The sequence below is a fragment of the Falco peregrinus genome, chromosome 5 (assembly GCF_023634155.1).
Source record: "Falco peregrinus isolate bFalPer1 chromosome 5, bFalPer1.pri, whole genome shotgun sequence".
In the NCBI taxonomy this organism is placed as follows: domain Eukaryota; kingdom Metazoa; phylum Chordata; class Aves; order Falconiformes; family Falconidae; genus Falco; species Falco peregrinus.
This window is the reverse complement of record NC_073725.1, coordinates 69,757,201-69,776,699: the sequence shown is the minus strand read 5'-3', so window position 1 is coordinate 69,776,699 and position 19,499 is coordinate 69,757,201. Positions and strand designations below refer to the sequence as shown.

General features: G+C 49.5%; 1 protein-coding gene and 1 long non-coding RNA gene across 2 annotated transcripts in view; one reads left to right on the top strand and one right to left on the bottom strand.

Moving 5' to 3' along the window:
* LMNB2 (lamin B2) overlaps positions 1-14,434 on the bottom strand; it is a 32,924-nt gene extending 18,490 nt beyond the window's left edge. Inside the window, exons 1-2 of the mRNA XM_055804805.1 lie at positions 14,088-14,434; positions 2,351-2,487 (exon numbers count right to left, since the gene is read on the bottom strand). Coding sequence (XP_055660780.1) covers positions 2,351-2,487; positions 14,088-14,288 — 338 coding nt within the window. The 5' untranslated portion in view covers positions 14,289-14,434. The remainder of the gene's footprint in view (positions 1-2,350; positions 2,488-14,087) is intronic.
* On the top strand, positions 14,257-17,360 carry LOC129784513 (uncharacterized). The gene is made up of 2 exons (XR_008747345.1): positions 14,257-14,357; positions 15,410-17,360. It is a non-coding gene; the product is annotated as an uncharacterized LOC129784513 (long non-coding RNA).
* Positions 17,361-19,499: the final 2,139 nt, after the last annotated feature.

Sequence of the window (19,499 nt, the reverse complement as noted above, 5' to 3'; positions counted from 1 at the left end):
GCCTAATGAAGAACACGCATCATGGACAGAAGGCAACTCTGACAGCTAAGAAATAACAAAAAAGCTGCTTTACACACAAGGTGTAAAGAGGATTTTCCCATCTCAGTGCTACACAGCACATTTAACTGCTCACATCCATCACTTTGGACTACAGCCCCTGAGCAGCAGAGCACCTGCATCTCCCAAAGTGGCCTACGAGCATCCCCAGCGTTTTGTATTTTATGTGGCCAAGCCCACTCCCTAGGATGTATTCCCACACAAAGTAGTAAAGCGATCCACTGTGGAAACGTGGGGACCTTTCAGGAGTAAACCAGTGTTTCTTCAGCAGTATTCATTACAAGCAAAGCAACTCTGGTCACTTCAAATGTGATTATTTGAGCTGTTATATCTAAGTCACAGAAATCATCAAGGTCATCTTCCTTGTGCCCACCAAGTATTTATCTGCCTTCCCCTCTAACACACCAACTTTTGCAGCTTCTCTAGGTGTGCGTCGTTATGTTATTACGAAGTGTTTTGTTATGCGAAGTTGTTCTTCCCTGCTGCAGTTAAAGCTGGCTATTCTAGCCTCACACCACTTAAGAATGCAGGGAACAGCTTCTTGTCTTTTTCTTTTAAACCATCTTAGAGTTCATTTTTCTCCTTCCCTTTCCTCAGCCTTCTCTTCTGTACATCTGTGGTTTTCAGCCTGTGGTCAGCGAGCTGCTTTTAAAGGCCCACAGAAATAACTTTGCAGAGGAGTCCTGCTACCTATAGGCTTTAAAAGTTCTGTATTTGGTCTGCAACTCCCGAACACAGAAAAACCATTACGCCTGCAAAGGAAAAAAAAAGCTGAAAAGCACTGCTCTGGATTATACAAACCTCGCTCCCCAGCCCAAATCCTGAGTCTTGGTTCCCAAAATTCTGACCCCTTGGTCTTCTTGAATTCCTGATTTGCTCCTAACTCTTAACAAAATGCAATACCCAGAATTATTTTTACAAAAATCCTGCTTTGTGGGGTATTGGTATGCACTATAGACAGACAGGATTTCTTTACATGCTCCAGCATGATGTGCATCCTTTTCTAACTACAGAGGAAGTCGACACACTTTCACGATACGCCCTAGATACGGGGCTCGTATTCCCTCTACATTCGTTGGTGTAGATCTCTGAACTTGAATTAACTGTAACCAATTTTTCTTAATCATTGATCCAATCTGTCACTGCAAATCCTGTTCTGCAACATATGTGCGGTGTCTTCAAGCTCAGCAACTTGCAGGAGACATATAGACAAAACACAACTTCTGCTTATAAGACAGCTATTGAGCAGCAACCAGAGTCTCCAGAACAGACTCTCCAGACACATGCCCTGACCACACCTGTCACATACTAAAACAAGCCCCTCTGCGTGTGTCACAATCAGATCTGGAAACCCTCTGTCTGTACAGTACCTAAAGGGCACATCCCACTTCAACACGGAGTAGGAACTGCAGCGTATGTTTACACAGCCCATACTTCCCCCCACCTTGCAGCATGCAAGTATTCCCAGCGGGATGGGAATGAACACAAGTGTTCAATGTACAGCTTGACAAAGCACCATAAATAATTCCTGAAAGCAAAAAGTAACTCCTGCTCCTTCACGAGCACTGTCACTGGAAGACAATCCAAGCTGCTTTCATTCACATTTTTATTTGCATTTATCATTTCAGCCTGGTTTATTGTCTTCACAGGAAAATCGACAGAAGGCTTTACAAAAGTGCAACCTGCTTTTGCGGGTCTCTGAGGAGTTACAAATGGCAGACGACGTGTCTGTTGAGATGTGCCAATGTTCTTTGAAGGATACCAGGTTAGGGTAATCCTCTAGAGCTCTTTTTTCCAGAAAGCAGCCAAGTTTGCTCAAGGGAAATATTTCAGCCATCATGCGGGGTAGCAGGCAGGGGAAGCCACAGGAAGACAGTCACACAACGCAGAGCTGTGAGCTTGCAGCTCAAGCAGGACTGCTAAAAGGAGCAGATGGAGGCAGTCTGCATGTATCTACCTCCAGGCTCTGCTTGACCCGGGCACCTGTGACACTGGTGAAGATGTGAACAGACACTTCATGAACATCAGGACGGGGGACGTTCCTCACCCAGGCCATCGGTCACGTCTGCTGTGACTGCAGCCTGATGGCTACGCCAGGTCTGGCTCAGCAGTCTTGTGGGAGGGCGCAGTGCTTCCAAAAGGCATTTTAAGAAGCATCAATAGTATCATTCCCACCACAAATGCTGCCCATTCTAAAATTTATAAAACAACAACAACAAAATGCCAACAAAAAACCCCCACCCTCAAGCAAAAAAAAAAGCCATCCAGAACAAACACAGAGGACTTTTTTTACCTTTTATTGAACTCCTCAAGTTCCGCTCTCAGTTTTCCTATTTCGATCTGTAACCTAGCCCTCTCTTTGGCGGTTTCATCCAGAACTCTTCGAGCATCAGCCAGTTCAGACTCGTAGAGACTCTTGATTCCACTCACCTAAGGGGAAAAAAGTATGCAGGCATGAGAACATCCCAAAGACTATCTGAGAACTGAAGCACAGCACCAGTTTTCACACAGCCTTATATTCAAAGATAGATATATGATATGATTTCTATTATTTAAGAACAGTCTATAGCAAACGTTTTCAATTTATATGCACCTACGATTACCTATGATCTATTCCCAAAGGCAAGATTTAATTTTTATTCCCACTGGGACGTGACATAACATACGATGTCTGAAGTGTGCAAGTCCTGCAAAGAGAGAAACTGCGGCCGACCAGTACACCTGCAATCAGATCTTAAATTATTCACCCTCATTTCCAATACTGCTGCTTTGGGAAATATTGTTTTTTAAAGAAACACTTAAAAGACTTTTTTTGTGGAATAAAGGTCCAAGGCGCAATTTGACTCTGCTGCTCCTGCACTATAAAGCTAAAAAGAATGAAACTAGATGAACTACAGAAATGTGAAGTCCTCAGAGACGAGCTTCCACTCCTGTTCTCCACCTCAGAGGGTAAGGACCTGCGGACCTCTCCCCGTCCCAACTCGATATACTACACAATCAGCTACTCAGACTGCAGCATGGCACTTCAAAGTCTTCCACACCTTTATTTTTGTTAGAATACAAGATTATTTGACAGGTGTATCAGATAACTAAAACTTCAAGACCATAGAACATTGCTGCTATAGCTTCTATGAAAGGATACCAGAACACCTAAACACCTATTACTAACACAAATTCAGAAGCAGAGCAATCAGAGTGAGAGCCAAAAGCAGAATGTACCAACTTTAGGCAGAGAAAATCCAAAACAAAGCATGAAATGTGGAAGCAAGAAAGCAAACTCTGCTATTCCTAGTCCTAGGAGCGCCTATTTCAACATCAGAGTGGCACAAATGACAGACTCAACCATCTGGTCTTCAGAAAGACTGATTAAAAGCAGTCAGGATATAATTGAGTTCCTGATAGACTATATTCTCATAAGACTTCTGAAATTAACTAAAATACGACAGTATGAGGGCTGAGAAGCCTTAGTTTACAAGCACAACACATACCAGAAACAACTTGGCTGTCTATCATGCTGTCTTACTACTTTTCTTTAAAGAATTAATTCTTTCTAGCTTTATTCAGCTTCAGTTTTCTTTTGCTTTTTTCCCCATAGCTGGTATGTCTATCATTGTCTATGGCACAAGCCAACACAACTCTGTATTATCAGTTACAAAATTAAGGGATTTTATGAAGTGTACCATGACGATGCTAAACTCTTTCATACAGCACTCCACAGTGCCAAGAAAAAAAACAAAACTATGGAGATTTTAAGGCTGTAAAGCCTTTCATTATGGATGACCCTCGAGTGAAAATACGGTATTTGCAAATTGCAATGCAAAATACAACTGCCCAAAGGCCAAGCACTGATTCTGCACCATCAGGTACTGCATCTACAACACTCCGCTAATGCCAGCCCTTCTTCAGACCATCTGCCCTTCAGCGTGCTAAAATCCTTGCTCTGGGACATCTACCAGGAACTCGGGGCTGTATTGCTGTAGGTTCAGAGCCACACAGTAAACCATAGTGCAGGACACAAGGACAAATCCTTTCCCAGTACTCCAGGGCATAAACCAGAATTGCACGTCAAGGTACAAAGGAAGAAAGCTTTTTCCCTAGGTTGTTGTGCCATGCTGTCCCAGAAAGATGTTGCTGTTGTGATACAGTAAATAAATGATGTTTTCGAGGCATTACACCACCAAAAGAACAGTATTCTGAACAGAGAATAAACGAACACCTAATGTAATTCCTGTGCAGAGAGAATATAGCTAGATGGAGCGAAAAATTGCATGATGAAAGCAGTTTTAGAACCTGTTGGTAAAAAGAGAACCAGAGACTATGCTTCTTAATTAAAGGGACTGATTCATTCACAGCACAACCAGTTGTGGTAGATTAGTACCTGCTTTCCTCCTGCAGCATGTTAACCTCTTCCCTGCTCTTATTCCAGTAACAAAGACGAGGAGGAAACACACAGGTCCAATTCACAGTTCAAAGTGTTAAGTCAAAAAACCACTTTCACTAGAATTTTAAGCTAATGCACTGAGAAAAAAAGGAATCACCGAGAGGTAAGGACACAGGGAGGCAGCAGACAACCAGGAGCAGGAACACCTTCAACTGGAAAAAAACTCACCAAAACCCAAAACAAAACCCACCATCCTAAGCCACCTTTGTCAGAACTCGTAACAACAGGGTGTAAAGAGAATACGGATTCCTGGATGTAAGTTTTAGGTGACCAAAACAAACAGCAGGACAGTTCAAGACTGTCTTTCTAGACCATAAAAAAATAACATCTTATTTACTTTCAGCACTGACCAAGCAGGGAAAGGTGAACCAAACACAGCAGTAGGTTCAAAGCAAACTAAGTACTGCCAGCTCAGCTGAACCAGCCTGGTGTGACAGGCTTGACAGCACCTCTGGCCCAAGACGGCTCCTCACTGAAAGCACCTTTCCACCCCAGCCCGGAGAAAAATTCTGGAAAGTATTTCTGTTCCCTGAACTGTCCCCCCTCAAACTCAGATGGAACTCAAGTTAAGAGTCTACTGACTCTCTGAAGTCTCCAGAGAAGCACCATCCCCAAACCGCCCCTGTTTAGTGTACGGGTAGGATTTTGCTTGGTTTTGACTCTACAGTCTTCTGCCCACTCCCTTTTGTAATGACTCTACATTTGCTACTCAGTTTGGTCTCTCGTACAGTGACGCTTCCAGCCGTCCTTAAAAAGATGCTGTTAAACCAAAGCAGGACCTCCTAGGACAAGCCTCACATGTTCCTTCTGGACAAAAAAGAAGAAAAAAAAGTCAATAGGAACAACAGCCAGCATCCACAGCAACAAGAGAAGGAAGCTGAATAAATGCATCTGGCAACTGTGAAGCCCATTTCTGGTGCTTCGTCCCACCACACTTGTGAGCAGAGTGCCACCAGGTAGTGTCTGCTGTCCTCGAACACTCCCAGAGACACTGGGATGCAAGGGGTAACCCATCTGATGACATCTTCCGTTTTTTTGTCCTCTTTATTAATAAAATCTATCAACTCAAATTCCTTCCTTCATTGTTTCTTCCCATTTTGCTTGGGTTACCACAACCCATCATCTCCTGTCCCCCACATCTCAGATACAAATTCATCCCTGAAGACCATGCCAACCTTCCCAGCGTAAGGCGGTAAAAGCAGCAGCTGATACAAATGCCGAAAGGGGAAGTATAGTGAATGAGGCAAACTTACAAGGATTCTTCACTCACGTATACTCCTAGCTTCAAAAAGTTAAGGAATGATAAAAAAAATCTGAGCTAAAAATTGCTTCCATGCATTAAAACCCATTAGTCACCAAATATTGTTAATTTGTCTAATCCTTTTTCAAATCTCTTTAGCTTTTGGTTTCCACATCAGAAAGCATCATACGAGCACAACTGGTGGATTAAGACCTGCTACTTGATTATTTCATTTCATGCCTTTAGTTTTTGTGTTGTGAGAAATGCTGAATATTTGCTTCCTAGGCAAATCTCTTTGTTTGGACTCGTGACTTAAGAGACCTCAGGTTTCCTCTCACCTCTTTTCCAGTTTTGCTCCTGGTCAGAAATTATGCTACTACTCTGCTCATCTTTTTCACCTTTTCCTTACACTTCCCCCAGGCTCTCGATGTTTTACAATAAGTTAAGAGAACTGCAAGCAGCACTCTGAATATATAAACAACATTGATTTACATAGTGATTATTGGACCACCAGCTACAAAGCAAAACAGGGGCATTACAGGAGATCAGAGAGGCAGAAAATGCAGTAATTCTAACAGGTTTTAATTAGCCCAAGCCGTAATCCAGGAGGTAATACCTGAGCTGTATCTTCATACACTAGTAGTGAGTGCCATGGAGCGGCTAATCCAGGAAGCTACAAGAGGGAAGGCTGCCCTCCACCTGGTCCTCAGCAGCACACAGGAGCGGATTTGCCAAGATACCATCAAGCACCTCAGCTGACTTGGTTTCAGCATCCTTGCAGAAGCAAGACAAGCCAAAAACGTTAAAAATCTAGGACTGTTGCAATTGTTTCAGCATGGCAACTCGGGAACGCTGAGTTATTTGTTAAAACAAGTAAAAAAGCAGTTTAAAAAAAGTCTTTCTAGAAAGCAAGATATTGTATAAAGACATAGCTGCAGGCCAAAACCATACATACAAAATACTTTAAGATGATCAAAACAAGGGTAGGAGACAGAGTAAAGCATTTTCCAAGAAGTTGAGGTCATGTACAGAAGAGAAAAATAAAACTGATTTTTTGTTAGTCACAATACAACATGGCAAACCAAAAAATGAAGCTGGAAGAACAACTCATGAATGGTGTAGAAAGTAACTACTCTTGCTCTGCTCATGAAAAAGGCATAATACATGAGTCTATGGCCCCAAGTCAATCAGTTTAGGTAGAAGGTCCACCCAAAAAAAAAAAAAAAATGCAGTGAAAACATACCTTTTGGGTTTCTTTGGGTTTTTTACTTAGATTTTCACTAGAGGAATCTTTTAAGAGATTTCTGCACTTAAGTGTCCATTGAAAGTATCATAGAACAGATTGACAAAACAAGCAGTAACAACTCATCACATTCAGGAAGTATTAACAGCTTTCTATACCCCACTTTTTGCATTAAATCAATCAGCAAGTCATTTACGCTCTCACTTAAGAGTTCACTTTGTACAGGAGCATTAGAAGATGGCTCATGCCACACAAGTTTCTAAAAATGGGAAAAGTCCGTGTCAGTACAGTCAACATTAACCTGAAGAACAGAATTACAGGGCACGCAAGTAAGAGTCATACTGAGGAAGACGTGTGTAAAATAAAAGTTTCACCACCTACTGGACTTGTTCAGTCAACCACAGAGCAGGTACTCATGACAGATCCAGTAATCAAACCAAACCAACCAAACAAAAAAAGAAAAAGGAGGAAAGAAGTAGTGGGTACTTGCATAAGCATAGCAGAGTGGAGGGAGGGAAAGTCACTACTATGGCTTTTTTTAAAAAAAAAAAAAAAAGGGAAGCACTGGACAAGGGAACAAGCGCATGAGCAAGGGTTTGAAAAGTCAACACGGATTCAGAGAGGGGAGACTGAGCTAAATCAGTCTGCCTGGAATCCCAAAAGGCTTGAACAACATTCCCCACCAAAGGCTCCTACAAGCAGGCATGGAGAAGATAAAGACACACAAAAAGACATCATCACGCTCCAGAAGCTTAAGTGAAGTTGATCAGCCTGTAGTTCCCTTGATCTTCCTTCTTGCCCCTCCTGAAGATACCAGCTTTCTTCCAAACTTCAGGAACCTCTCATCATCATGATGATGTTTCAAAGATAACCAAGACTAGCCTTGCAGTAATGTCAGGCAGTTCCCTCAGCACTCATGGGCGCAACCCATCAGGTCCCATGGACTTCCATCCAGTTTGTTCAGATGTTCCCTATCCTGGTGCTCCTCTACCAAATCTTCCTTGCACCAGACTTTCCCACTGGTCTCAGAGACCCGAGATTCCTGAAGGCTGGTCAGACCACCAGGAGGCATGGAGTACCTCAACCTTCCCTGTGTCTGAATTTAGTCAGACCTCCTTGCTCATGCATACAGGTCTCCAGCCACCTTTGCTTCATTTCCCGATTGTTGGGATGGATGACTCTTAAGCTTGGAGGAGGTCACGCCTGAATATCAGCCCAGCTCTCACAGACCACTTTTTCTCTCCTGGGCTGTAAGCCGTGGGATTCCTCCTGAAAGGAAGCCCTGAAGTGGCTGAAGTCTACTCCTGAAATCCAGAGTTGTGGTCCCGCTTTTTACTCTGCTCCATCCTCTAAAGATAGCAAACTCCACTGTCTCATGGTCACCACCTTGACCAGTTCTTCCATTTATTATTAGATCCAGCAGAGCATGAAGACTAGGGCATGTGAGGCTTCTCCCAGGTGACTGAAGGAAGCCTCACTTACCTGTTCTTCTTGATCAGGTCGGTAGCAGACAAATACCACAATGTCACCCACCTTGGTCTGCCCACTAATCCTGACCAACAAGCTCTCAGCTATCTCATCACCTGTCCTCGGGCAGCACTCCAGGCACTCTCACCACTCTCTCACATCAAGGGCAACTCCCCCTCCTCACCTTCCTGAAAAGCCTGTCTCCATCGTCACAGCACTCTGTGAACCACCCCCACCCCAACGAGGTCACAGTCCTGCAACCGCCGGCAGACCCCTCACTCCATCTGTCTGTGCCCCGGGCTGCACATCAGCCATACGGGCACTTCAGAGAGGCACTCCAGCACGATGGTCCTGCAGGAAGGACGATGATGTTTCCCCACGAGCACTTCCTTCTTCCCATGCCTACGCTCAGGGTGTTCCCATTTCACCCTTTTTCTGTTGCTTTTTCCTCTGTCCACATAACCCTAGGCCTTTTGCTTGCTCACCCCATCACTGCTTCCTCACCTGATCTTCCCGGAGGGTAATCCCTCCCTCCCCCATTATTCCCGGTTCAAAGTTCTTCTTAGCAAGCTGACCAACCCAGCTGGCAAAGATGCATCTGCCCTACTTAGTCAGGTGGATCCTCGCTCTTTGAAGCAGTCGTCAATCCTGAAAGACGGTTCCACGGTCACAGAAACCAAGTTGCTGTTGCCAACAGCAGTTGTGCAATCCCATGTCACCCTGCCGGATCTGCTCAGCCAGCCTCCAACCCCTCCCCCCCTACCACCACGGCCCTGTGCCACCAACAATCATCCGGAGTCACCAAGTCATGTTTGAAACTTTTCAGGTCACCCTGGAAAGTCACTGGTGCCTACAAGGAAGGGCAACAGGGATAACAGTCATGTGGCCAAATGTAGTAGCCCCTCTACAACATCACGAATGCAAGCCCCTGGAGTGAGCCAACCTCCCGAGGTGACACATGAGACCAGCAAATGGGTCTGCTGTGACAATGCAGCCCCCACCACCTGAAGGCAGTGGAAGAAATAAAACTAAAACCTGGGAAGGGAGCTGAGCAGGAACCAGAAGACAGCCTGCAGCCCAATGCACTGCATGGCCATGTCACCCCCGCCGAATGCTGCCAGCACAGAGCCCGAGCTGGGCACCCTACAAATTGCACCATGAACGGGCTTTCACCTTTTTCCTCTTTTGCTTGCAAAGAGCCTGCAAGTTTGTAATTGGGCAACGCAGGGACAAGGGAATAGGGCATGTGGAGAACAAGAAAACAGAGATGTTTCCAGAGCACGGTCTGAAAGGCAGGGCTGCTGGATGCTCCTCAACCTACCAGCCCGTGCTGGGAGCACCCAAAGCTCACTGTGCAGCAGCTCAAGGACTGACACAGAAACACAGACACACACCCCCCAGCAATCACTTGGGAAAAGATGCAAGAAATCCTCAGTGAAGACACAAGGAACATGCCAAGAAGGCAATGAGCCTACATGCTAGGCAAGGAGCACATGCCATCCAACCACAAGTTGAGTCCGGACGAATTTGGCGATTAAACATTAATCTTATTAATGTGCAAAACATAAGAGTATTCCCACCAGGTGTGGCTCTGTATGTTCTTATTCACACAGTTATGGGCTGACAAAGGACTGCCACTCATTTATGGCTCAGACTCCCCAAGAACATCGGTCGAGTTCTCAAGAACAACACAGCCATGTGCTGCACATCGCCACCATCACCTCCCAGATGATGTCTATAAGGCCAGAACAACAACATTTAAGCCCATGTCTCAGAGGCTACAACTTTTGAGCGACCCACCATTCACATCAGCCTCTGAACATCTATTTTGCAGGTGGCAACTGGGCAACAGACCTATATACCCTGGTCATGAGTCGCTCTGGCTACTACACATGGTGCAGGCAGATGGCACAGGAGCTGCAGTAGTGGCAGGTAAGTGGAGACCAGGTGAGATTGCAGCCAACTGCAATCACACCCGCAGAGCTGGGAAGACAGGTGAAGAAGGAACACCCTGCAGACACTGCTTTGGTCACCAGGGCAACTGCTGTCAGTGGCAGAGGGTCCCAGGAGTCCTCATTTTTTTTTTTTTTCTTCTCTCCTTACTTCTCCTTTCTGTGGGTGAGACCAGTGGGATGTACCCAGAACAGTGTAGTAACCCCTCCCATGCCCATCGAACCATCCCTTCTGCAAGATGCAATCACAAGCGCTGGAGGGCAGGGAGCTAGCAGAAAGGGAACTCAGGAAAGAGCTCTAGGACTCTTTTCCTCTTCGCCCTTCCAGTATTGCTCCTCCCAGCCTCACAAATCAGGTTATTGTAACAGTGACCCCAACACAGCAGGAATAGCATCAGTCACATACTAGGGAGGCAGAAAAACGAGTGGGTGAGCTAAATTTCTCCTCTGTCACAGGCCAAGCTACACATGGGGATTCATGCAAGAGAGCAAATGGAGAAAGAACGAGGACAACTATAGGTTCCACCAGCTACACAGGCAAAATATTTTTTTGTATTTGTCTGAGGGCTTAGTGTATACATTTTAATTTCTCTAGAGGCCTGCTGCATACAAGTCAAGGTAGAACAGCATTGGACAGGGTGAGGGAAAGCAGGAGAAAGGGCTGTAATTAGCAGAGGACTAAAGATTAATCTCAACTTCTGCAAAGTTCCTTTTCTCTACTGGTGAGAGGTGGCAGCCCCGTGTTCCTCAAAAAAGAGCAAACAGTTATTTTGTTCCAAGGCCATAATGCAGCGGTGGCCTGTAAAACTAAGGAGGCTGCGCAACGGAGGAGAAAGTGGCTGCTTTTTCCTATCTTCAGCAGATTGGCGATTACAGCAACCAGGAAAAAGAACATCCTGATCAGCTGATGATTTTAATTCTGCCAGATTTAAACCTGCCAAGAGGCCCTGGCAGAACACTGACTATGGTCCTTGCCTGAACAGCATCAGGAGAACTTCTCCTGTCTAGAAGATACTCTCCTGAACCAGAGCTTTGAGAGCAAGACAGGAATGCCAGCCTTTTGTTCCCATGCAAGTCAGTCATGACCTCACCCCCAGCCCCCTTCTCAGCCGCGATCACTGTGGGGTACTGGAGTGACAAGCAATGGACAAGACATCTCTCTCAGGATATTGTCTATTGCTTGTCGTAGCAACCCTCAACCTCCCATTTGCCCTGGATTATGGACCCATCACCTGCTCTCAAGGCAAAAGTCTCGGGAGTTAATGCAGAGCGCACTGGTGAGCAGCCACTTCTCACCATCCCGCAACACACATCATTCCACCTGCCACAGTGGCAAATGATGTTCCCTGCCACTACCAGAGATGAGCCAAAAATACTTGAATATTTAGACAGTTTAAGAAAAAAAAGTCAGACTCAAATTTACACACAGTTGAGGACAACCAAGGGAAATGTTCATCTTGAAGACTGTTTTCTTTTCCCAGTCTATTTTAAGCATGGAGAGCCAATATAAAGATATAATGATGTAAGCCAGAACAGTACGCCAGTATCACTGGACTATGCTTAACTGTGCTTCTATACAGAAATTACAGTTGCTCTGAGGTTTGCTTGGGTTTTGGGGGGGTTTCTGTGGGACTTGGAAGGTTTATTTTTAATTAATATCTTACTTCACGCTAAACCTAATCATTTCAGGAACACAAATTCTAACAGTGCAATAAGAAAATTGAATTGTCAGCAGAAAATCCAGTTTACTAGATTGGTCCTGAAAGTGAAAGGACATTCTCCCATTCCAGTAAACCCAGAACCTGGCAGCCATCCGAAGTTTTACTGGCCCCACAGTCCTAAACCACTGTCTGCTATCCTGCATCAAAACAATCAGACTACAAAGTCTCCTCTTCTGGGCACATGTAAACAAATAAGCTGTCCTAAAGGGATGGGGGAAGCATGTGGTCCAGAGACCAGCTGAAGCATCTTCCATTGTCTATGACACATCAAAGAAGAGCCTAAGAAATCCTGAAAAAGTTTGTTAGAGTATGTCTAAGAATTAGGATTTTTATTGAAGCCTGGAAGAAAAGTGAAGAAGGAAAGCTCTGGGACAAAGCAAGCAATATTTATATCAAAATCCTCAAGTTTATTTTCCAATTTTTGCATCCGAGTATTCTTCCAGGATTGGTAACACACAGAACTGCTAACAGGAGTTCAAATTAAAAAATCTCATGAGATTACATCTACGTTGTCTGCTTGTCCTGTTCTTGCTCTTCTTACATGTGTGCTGTCCACAGAATTACCTTCTGCCTCCTGCATTTCAAACACACACTCCCAGCCTGCAGCAACCTATGGCTTCGAAGCTCCCCGAACCAGACGCGGTTATTTTGTTTGTAGCATGATTTCACACCGGACAAGTGACAGAGCCGTGTTTTATGTTTAGAAATACCTAGTTATTTTGAAAACATGATGGAAGTTGTAATATCTCATTAAGTAGTACAAAGGGACTTAAAAGCTACTCCAACCCTGGGTGTACACTGATTGCAAACTGGCAAACCTCTCCCAAAACAAGATGCTATCGCATCGAGTCTACTTAAACGAAATGAATCGAAATTAATCCAAGCCCTCCTCCCACCACCCCCAGCATCATCAAACCAGACCCTTTGGCGGCGGCGGGGGGGGGTGGGGGGGTGGCGGGCGGCTACACAGCGGCACAGCGATCCACGGCATCACCGGAGGCACAGCAAAGGCTGTTCCCTGCAGGCTTCCCACAAAACTTTTTCCACATCAACTTCCAGATGAACATAAAACGTTCATCACATTGGTGGCACCCCCGGCCCGGCAGCCGGCCCCCAGCGAGGGGGGGGGGGGGGGGGGCGGGGGGGCGGCGCAGATCCAGCGCAAAACCCGGCGTAGGGAAAAGCAAAACCCGGCGTAGGGAAAAGCAAAACCCGGCGTAGGGAAAAGCAAAACCCGGCGTAGGGAAAAGCAAAACCCGGCGTAGGGAAAAGCAAAACCCGGCGTAGGGAAAAGCAAAACCCGGCGTAGGGAAAAGCAAAACCCGGCGTAGGGAAAAGCAAAACCCGGCTTTGCCCCCAGAGCACAGGACGCAGCTCGGAGCGGTTCTCGCAGGGGGCCGGGTTCCCCGGCGCTGGCGCGGCCGCAGCGGCTCTCCCCCGGCGAGGAGCGAAGTTACTCCCGGCCCTCCCGCCCCTCCGGCATCGCACCAGCCCTCCGGACACGCCGCGCCGAGAGACACGGTCCGGGCTCCCCCGCGGCGGGACGCCCGTGCCCGGCGCCGGCCCCAGCGGCCCCCGCCCGGGGAACGGGCCAGCGGCGGCGGCGAAGCCCCGGCCCGGCCACGCCGCCCGCCCGCGGTCAGCCCGGGCCCCGCCCGCCGCCCTGGGCCGCTTCCCGCCGCGCCGGCCCGCCGCGCCCTCCCGCCGGCCCCAGCCGCCTCCAGCGAGCGGGCAGCCGCCCCTCCCGGCACCCCCGAGGGCCGCGGGCGCCCCCCCAGCCCTCGCCCCCCGCCCCGGGCCCGCCGGGCCGCGCATGGCGCCGCCGGGCCCGCCGAGCCGCCTCAGGGCGGGCGGGCCGAGGGGCCGCGCGGGAACCGGCCGGCCGAGCCCCTGGGCCGCGGATCCGCTCCCCGGGCCGGAGCGGGGCGGCCGCCCGCCGCTGCTCGCCCTGCCGGCCCGGCCTTACCTCCCGGGTGGTGACCTCCTCCTTCTCCGAGATCTTCAGCACCAGCCGGTCGTTCTCCAGCTCCAGCGCCCGCACACGGTCGATGTAGACGGCCAAGCGGTCATTGAGCTGCCGCAGCTCCTCCTTCTCCTGCAGGCGGGAGATGCGAGTCGGCGACAGCGGGGTCCCGCCGGGGGTGCCGCGGCTCGGGGTGCCTGACATGGCGCTGGATTCGCGGGCAGGCGGGCAGCGAGCTCATTCAATCCCGCCGCACCGGGGGAGGAGGCAGCGGTAAGATGGCGGACATCGCCCCCCCCGCCGCGGCGCCGCCTGGGAAATGGAGTCTGGGCGCCGAGATGGCGGCGGCGCGGGGCGCGCCGGGAGCTGCAGTCCGGGCCGGCGGGGGCGGCGGGGGCAAACGGCGGCGAGCGGAGCTGCTGCCAGGGGTCGCCCCCCGCTGCCGCCCGGGCGATGGTGGGTGCGGGTCCCCCCGCCGGTCCCGGCCCGAGCGCGGCCCCCGGTGTTCCCCGCTGCCCCCCACAGACCCCCGTGGGCCGCCACGACCTCCCCTGCTGCCCCCCACTAACCCCACAGCTGCCTGCAGCCCCAAATGGCCCCCCATAGCCCCCCTGCGGCCCCCCACAGCCCCCAATGCCCCCCCATAACCCCCCTGCTGCTCTCCATGCCCCCCCACGGCCCCCTGCTGCCCCTCACAGCCCCCCACAAACCCCAGAGCTACCTGCCGCCCACCACAGCCCCCAGTGGACCTCCATGGACCTCCCTGCTGCCACCCACTGCCCCCCACAGACCCCCTGCTGCCCCCCATGGCCCTCTGCAGCCCTCCCACTGCCCCCCACAGCCCCCCTGCTACCCCCCACAAACCCCACAGCTGCCTGCTGCCCCCCACAGCCCCCACTGGCCCCTCATGGCCCCCCTACTTCCCCCTGCAGCCCCCCAAGCCCACGTTCCCCAACCCCCCCACGCCGGCGGCCACCCCCACGCTGCAGCACGGCCGCCCCGATGCAGCATTAGCCGCGCTGCGTGTTGGCACAGCTGCGTGGCAGCCTGCGTGGCGTCTCGCTTACAGGGCACATGTTCGCCTCGGTCACCTAAAGCATCGCCATGTAACCCGCTCCAGGGCCGCTGGTGGGCTCGCCATGCCCTGCTGCTAATACTGACCCTTCACAGGCCAGGGACCTGCTGTTGGCTTAAACTGGGGGTGCAGTGTCCCAGAAAAAATACCAATGGGCTCCTTCCAGGGGTGAATTTTTTAGATGTGCTGTTTGGTAAATTTTAGCAATTTTTTCCAAAAGTTTTACTGAGCGGTTGCAACACCTCCCCAGGCTCCGATCGGGTTGTTCAAGAGGGAAGCTGCCCTTCCACCGTCCCAGGGAACACAGCCACATGTACAAACTAAAAACCATGAAGAAGTTTTCCCGTCTAAAAGATCTGGGGTACAATTTTTCCCAAAACATATTTTTACTGAATATACCCCAACTTCTGACTTAACTGATATAAACTGGATTACCATTCCCACGAGGTAATTCCTCATGCCCCAGAACTTGAGCGGCTGAACAGCTTACGGCCGTTGCGCCTCTCGGCTCCCGAGGAAAGCTGAGGAAAAGGAGATTTTCTGCCTGAGAAGTAGAAAAAACAAGTTTGGGTCTGTCACCCATACACGTGGACAGCAAGGAGAAGAGGCAGCAGGAACATAACGCAACGAAGTGCTGTGGGTGAGAGGGAGGACAGACCTGGAGAAATGGAAAGAGAGCAAGAAAATACTGCATGTGGTATATGAAAAGGAGCCTGGGGAGCCAGGCTGGACAAATAGGCTTGAATGGGTTTATCCTCATAACAGAACCTGAGCGATCCTCGTTAGATCTGGGATCCTAATGTCAAGTACCCCTCAAACTGGAAAACCTCACAATAAATCCAGGAATTCTGAACACTCGATACCCTCGTCATCAAGTAGCTGTAAGTGTCTCTCGCAGTCGCTGCGCACCTCTAGCAGCCGGCCCGTACCGAGGGTCGGTTTTCCCGTGGATGCAGTTTCAAACCACGCATCCAATGCGGGATGCGCTGTCCTGGCCGGTGGGCAGCGGAGCACCCATCCTGCCATGGGCACCTCTCCCGGGACACACCGGCTGCTCCTTCACCTCCACCTCCTGCAGAGCAGAGGGCAGGACCCCCATCACGTCTGCGGAGCAGAGCAGAGGGCAGGACCCCCATCGTGTCCGCGGAGCAGAGCGGAGGGCAGGACCCCCATCAGGTCCGCGGAGCTGTGGGGATCGGCAGCTTGCTTGGGGGGGGGTTATGGCTGCAGCTGAAATAAGTGAAGCATATAGCCCCCTGCACGTGCCCCCTCTGCAGCACTTACACACCCTCCCTGCCCGACGGGGTGACACGCTGCACAGCTCGGCTCCCCGACCACATCCAGCTTGGCTGGGGCACGCCTGGCTCTGGAGGAGGCGGCAGGGAGCCGGGACTACAAGTCCCAGGGTGCCGCGGCGGGGCGGGCGGCCCCTGCCCATGGCCCCGCCGAGCGCCGGCAGCCGCAGCCCGGCCAGCCCCGGCCCCGGGGCCGCCCCCCGCCCCATTGTTCCCGGCCGCCCCCCGGCGCTGGATGCACGGAGCGTTTTTTGAATTTTGGCGCCTGGCTGCAAATGCTAAACTGCCTGCTGATGATGCTTAACTGCCTGCTGATGCTAAACTGCCTGCTCCTGGCTGGGCTCCAGCGCCTGCCCGCGGCCGGGGCTGCCCCGGCATCATTTGAACGAGCTGCCGGCCCCGGGAGAGGCAGGGAAACGCCGGAGCATCCCGCCGTGCTCCTGCCGGGAGCTTGTTCTCCCTCCACACGCCGTTTCCAACTAGTGGATTCGTGGAAGACCACTTATAAACTTAGGTTATGTTAAGCCAGAAGAAAACACTGCAGGAGCGCGGAAAGCCTCCGTATGAGCCATTTTGCATCAGCTCTTGTGGTTTGACGTGACACTTAGCGCATCGATTTTGGAAATGCTTTTCAAGTTTTTGCCCGATTTTGAATGATAATGTAATCCAGGCATAAATCCTCTTTGTTCATGAAGTTTAGCCCAAACCTCCCCCTTATTTTTCTATCAGATTTTTCAGATAATGGCTTAGAACCTTTGAATGTTTCAAGGGTTTGTGGGTTTTTGTTGCCTACAATGTTACCAGTGATTTTCATAGTGCTGATCCCAACTTTGTTGCAGTAAAATATTTTTTTCTAGAAACACTTCCTGAAATATGCCTCAATAATAATACCTGGTATTTTCTGCATTTTTTAGAAGGTCTCTTTCTTTAGCAGTTACCAGAACACTGGCAGACTTTCACCCTTGGCACCAGTCTCCCCTGCTTGTGAACTGAATGTGTACATTCGCTTTTCCTACCTCTGCTAAAAAAAAACAAAACAGTTTGGGGCTGGGATGGGGAGAGGAGACATCAAGGGAACGGGGGAAGGGGAAAAGCTGAGACCCCACTAGGCAACCGTGTTTTACAGGAGTACAGTGCACACTTTGGTCCCAGAATGAGCATCTGTTCCAGTATTGGTCCGCTTGGATCACCCTGATGAACCAGGGTCAGCGTTGTCATTCATCTCTCAATATTTAGCAATACGTTTTTCACTAAGGACTTTGGCAGTTCACCCCAAACAATTTTAGAATGACCTGCCTCTCTGCTGTCAGAAGGTAAATTGACTTGTTAGCTCAGGACACAGCCACGCAGCGTTCAACAAAGGGACAATTGGGGCTGTGCCGGCCTCACCTGGCCAGGTGAGGCTGCTGTACCTGCCTTGCCAGCAGCCATGGCAATCCCTGCGGCTGCGTTCCCTGGGCTTTTCGGATTGGGAACCTGCTCAGAGCACACCGAGGCTCCTGCCTCACCCACTCCCCCGGGCTGACTCTTTCTGGGAAGTGGAGCACTGGAGGAGGCTGATGCACGCACAGGTTCCACCCTGAGAGAAGGCCAGGAGCTTGCAAGTGCCCTGGGCTCAGTATCAGAGTTCTGGCTCCAAGGGACTTGCAACATATCTGACTGTCTGGGTAGGATAAGAATAAAGTTTTGGGATGTGGGAGAACCCAGACAGCAGCGATAGGCTCTGCCAAGCGCTGGAGTATTTCTCCTGTCAGATGCATGAAGAGATTACTTCCAGTACCTAATAAAGGCAAAGGAAAGCCCCGCGCGTCCTTTGATGCAGAGCATCATCTCAGTGATCGACCAGTCTCCCATACGGCTGGGTGTAACCAGTTTTCTGATGCTGTCTGGGATTTCATAATGACTCTGGCATTTTCGTGAACCTGGGGATGCAGGATTTCCACTGCTATTTCTTACCTCAACTGCTTTCATTTCTCAGCAGCTGCTGCCATGCCCTCCCCTTTCTCATTCTACACTTTTATTATTTGTAAGTCTTTAACGGAAGGATTATTTCTGTCCTTTCTTCATTGCCTAACTTCCCCTCTGCCTCATGTTCCTTATCTCACTCTGAGCAGCCTGTCACTGTTTAATTGATTGTCTCAGATATTTTCAGTAATTTCAGGAAGGGGCAAAGATTAACCATACAGCACAGAATGTTTTCCTATCAGTCCAAAATCAATCCAGCCTCAGCAGTAGTGCTTAAAAAATTGGTAGCAATGACAACAAGCCTGGAAAAAGCACTCACACCTCACCACAGATTTCTGCTGCAGAATTTCATTTTTTTTTTTAATAAAATTGCATCCAGCAGTGTCAGGACAGAAAGCACCAAAGTGAGTAGAGGAAAGGATAGCGTGCCATGTGTCGCGGATGAGGTCTTCCTCATCTGCTATGAGAAAGTTTGGTAAGAGATATAAAAGAGAGCAAAGAGGAACACAGTGCACAGTTGTGCAATTAAAGCAGACGGCAGACTATGCAGAACAAGGATTTTTTCAAGACAAGACACCACGCTGTAATTAATGTGTGAAGAGAGTGTGTTTGGCAAGAGCCTTGAACAACATTTAGTAAATTTGCTACAGCTTTTATCTCTTCACCAAGGTAGAATTCAACGTGCATCACACCAGGAGAAGCATTAACCAAGCCTGGAGAGGAGAATTCAGGTCTGTGCTTCGGATTGCTCACTCCTTCGTGGTAGGAAGGTGAGTTACGTTCATGGTCAGGAGAACCCGAGTGGCCCTTTTAGACTCTTGTACTGGAACCAGACCCTGGTCTCAAGTGACCAGAAAGAAATGAGAATTTCATTTTTAAATCCTTTCATATTTCCCCCCATCTCAGCAGAGGAGTGGCAAAGGAAGAAGCGGGGGGTGGGGGTGTCAGTGGTCAGGGCTCCTCAACTTCCCACAAATCCACTTTGTCACTTTTCCACACAGCGATTTCCGTATAATACCATGTGCTAAGAAGAGCCACGTCTGTCAGGCAGGAGCGATGGAGAGGCTTCTACAGTGCGAC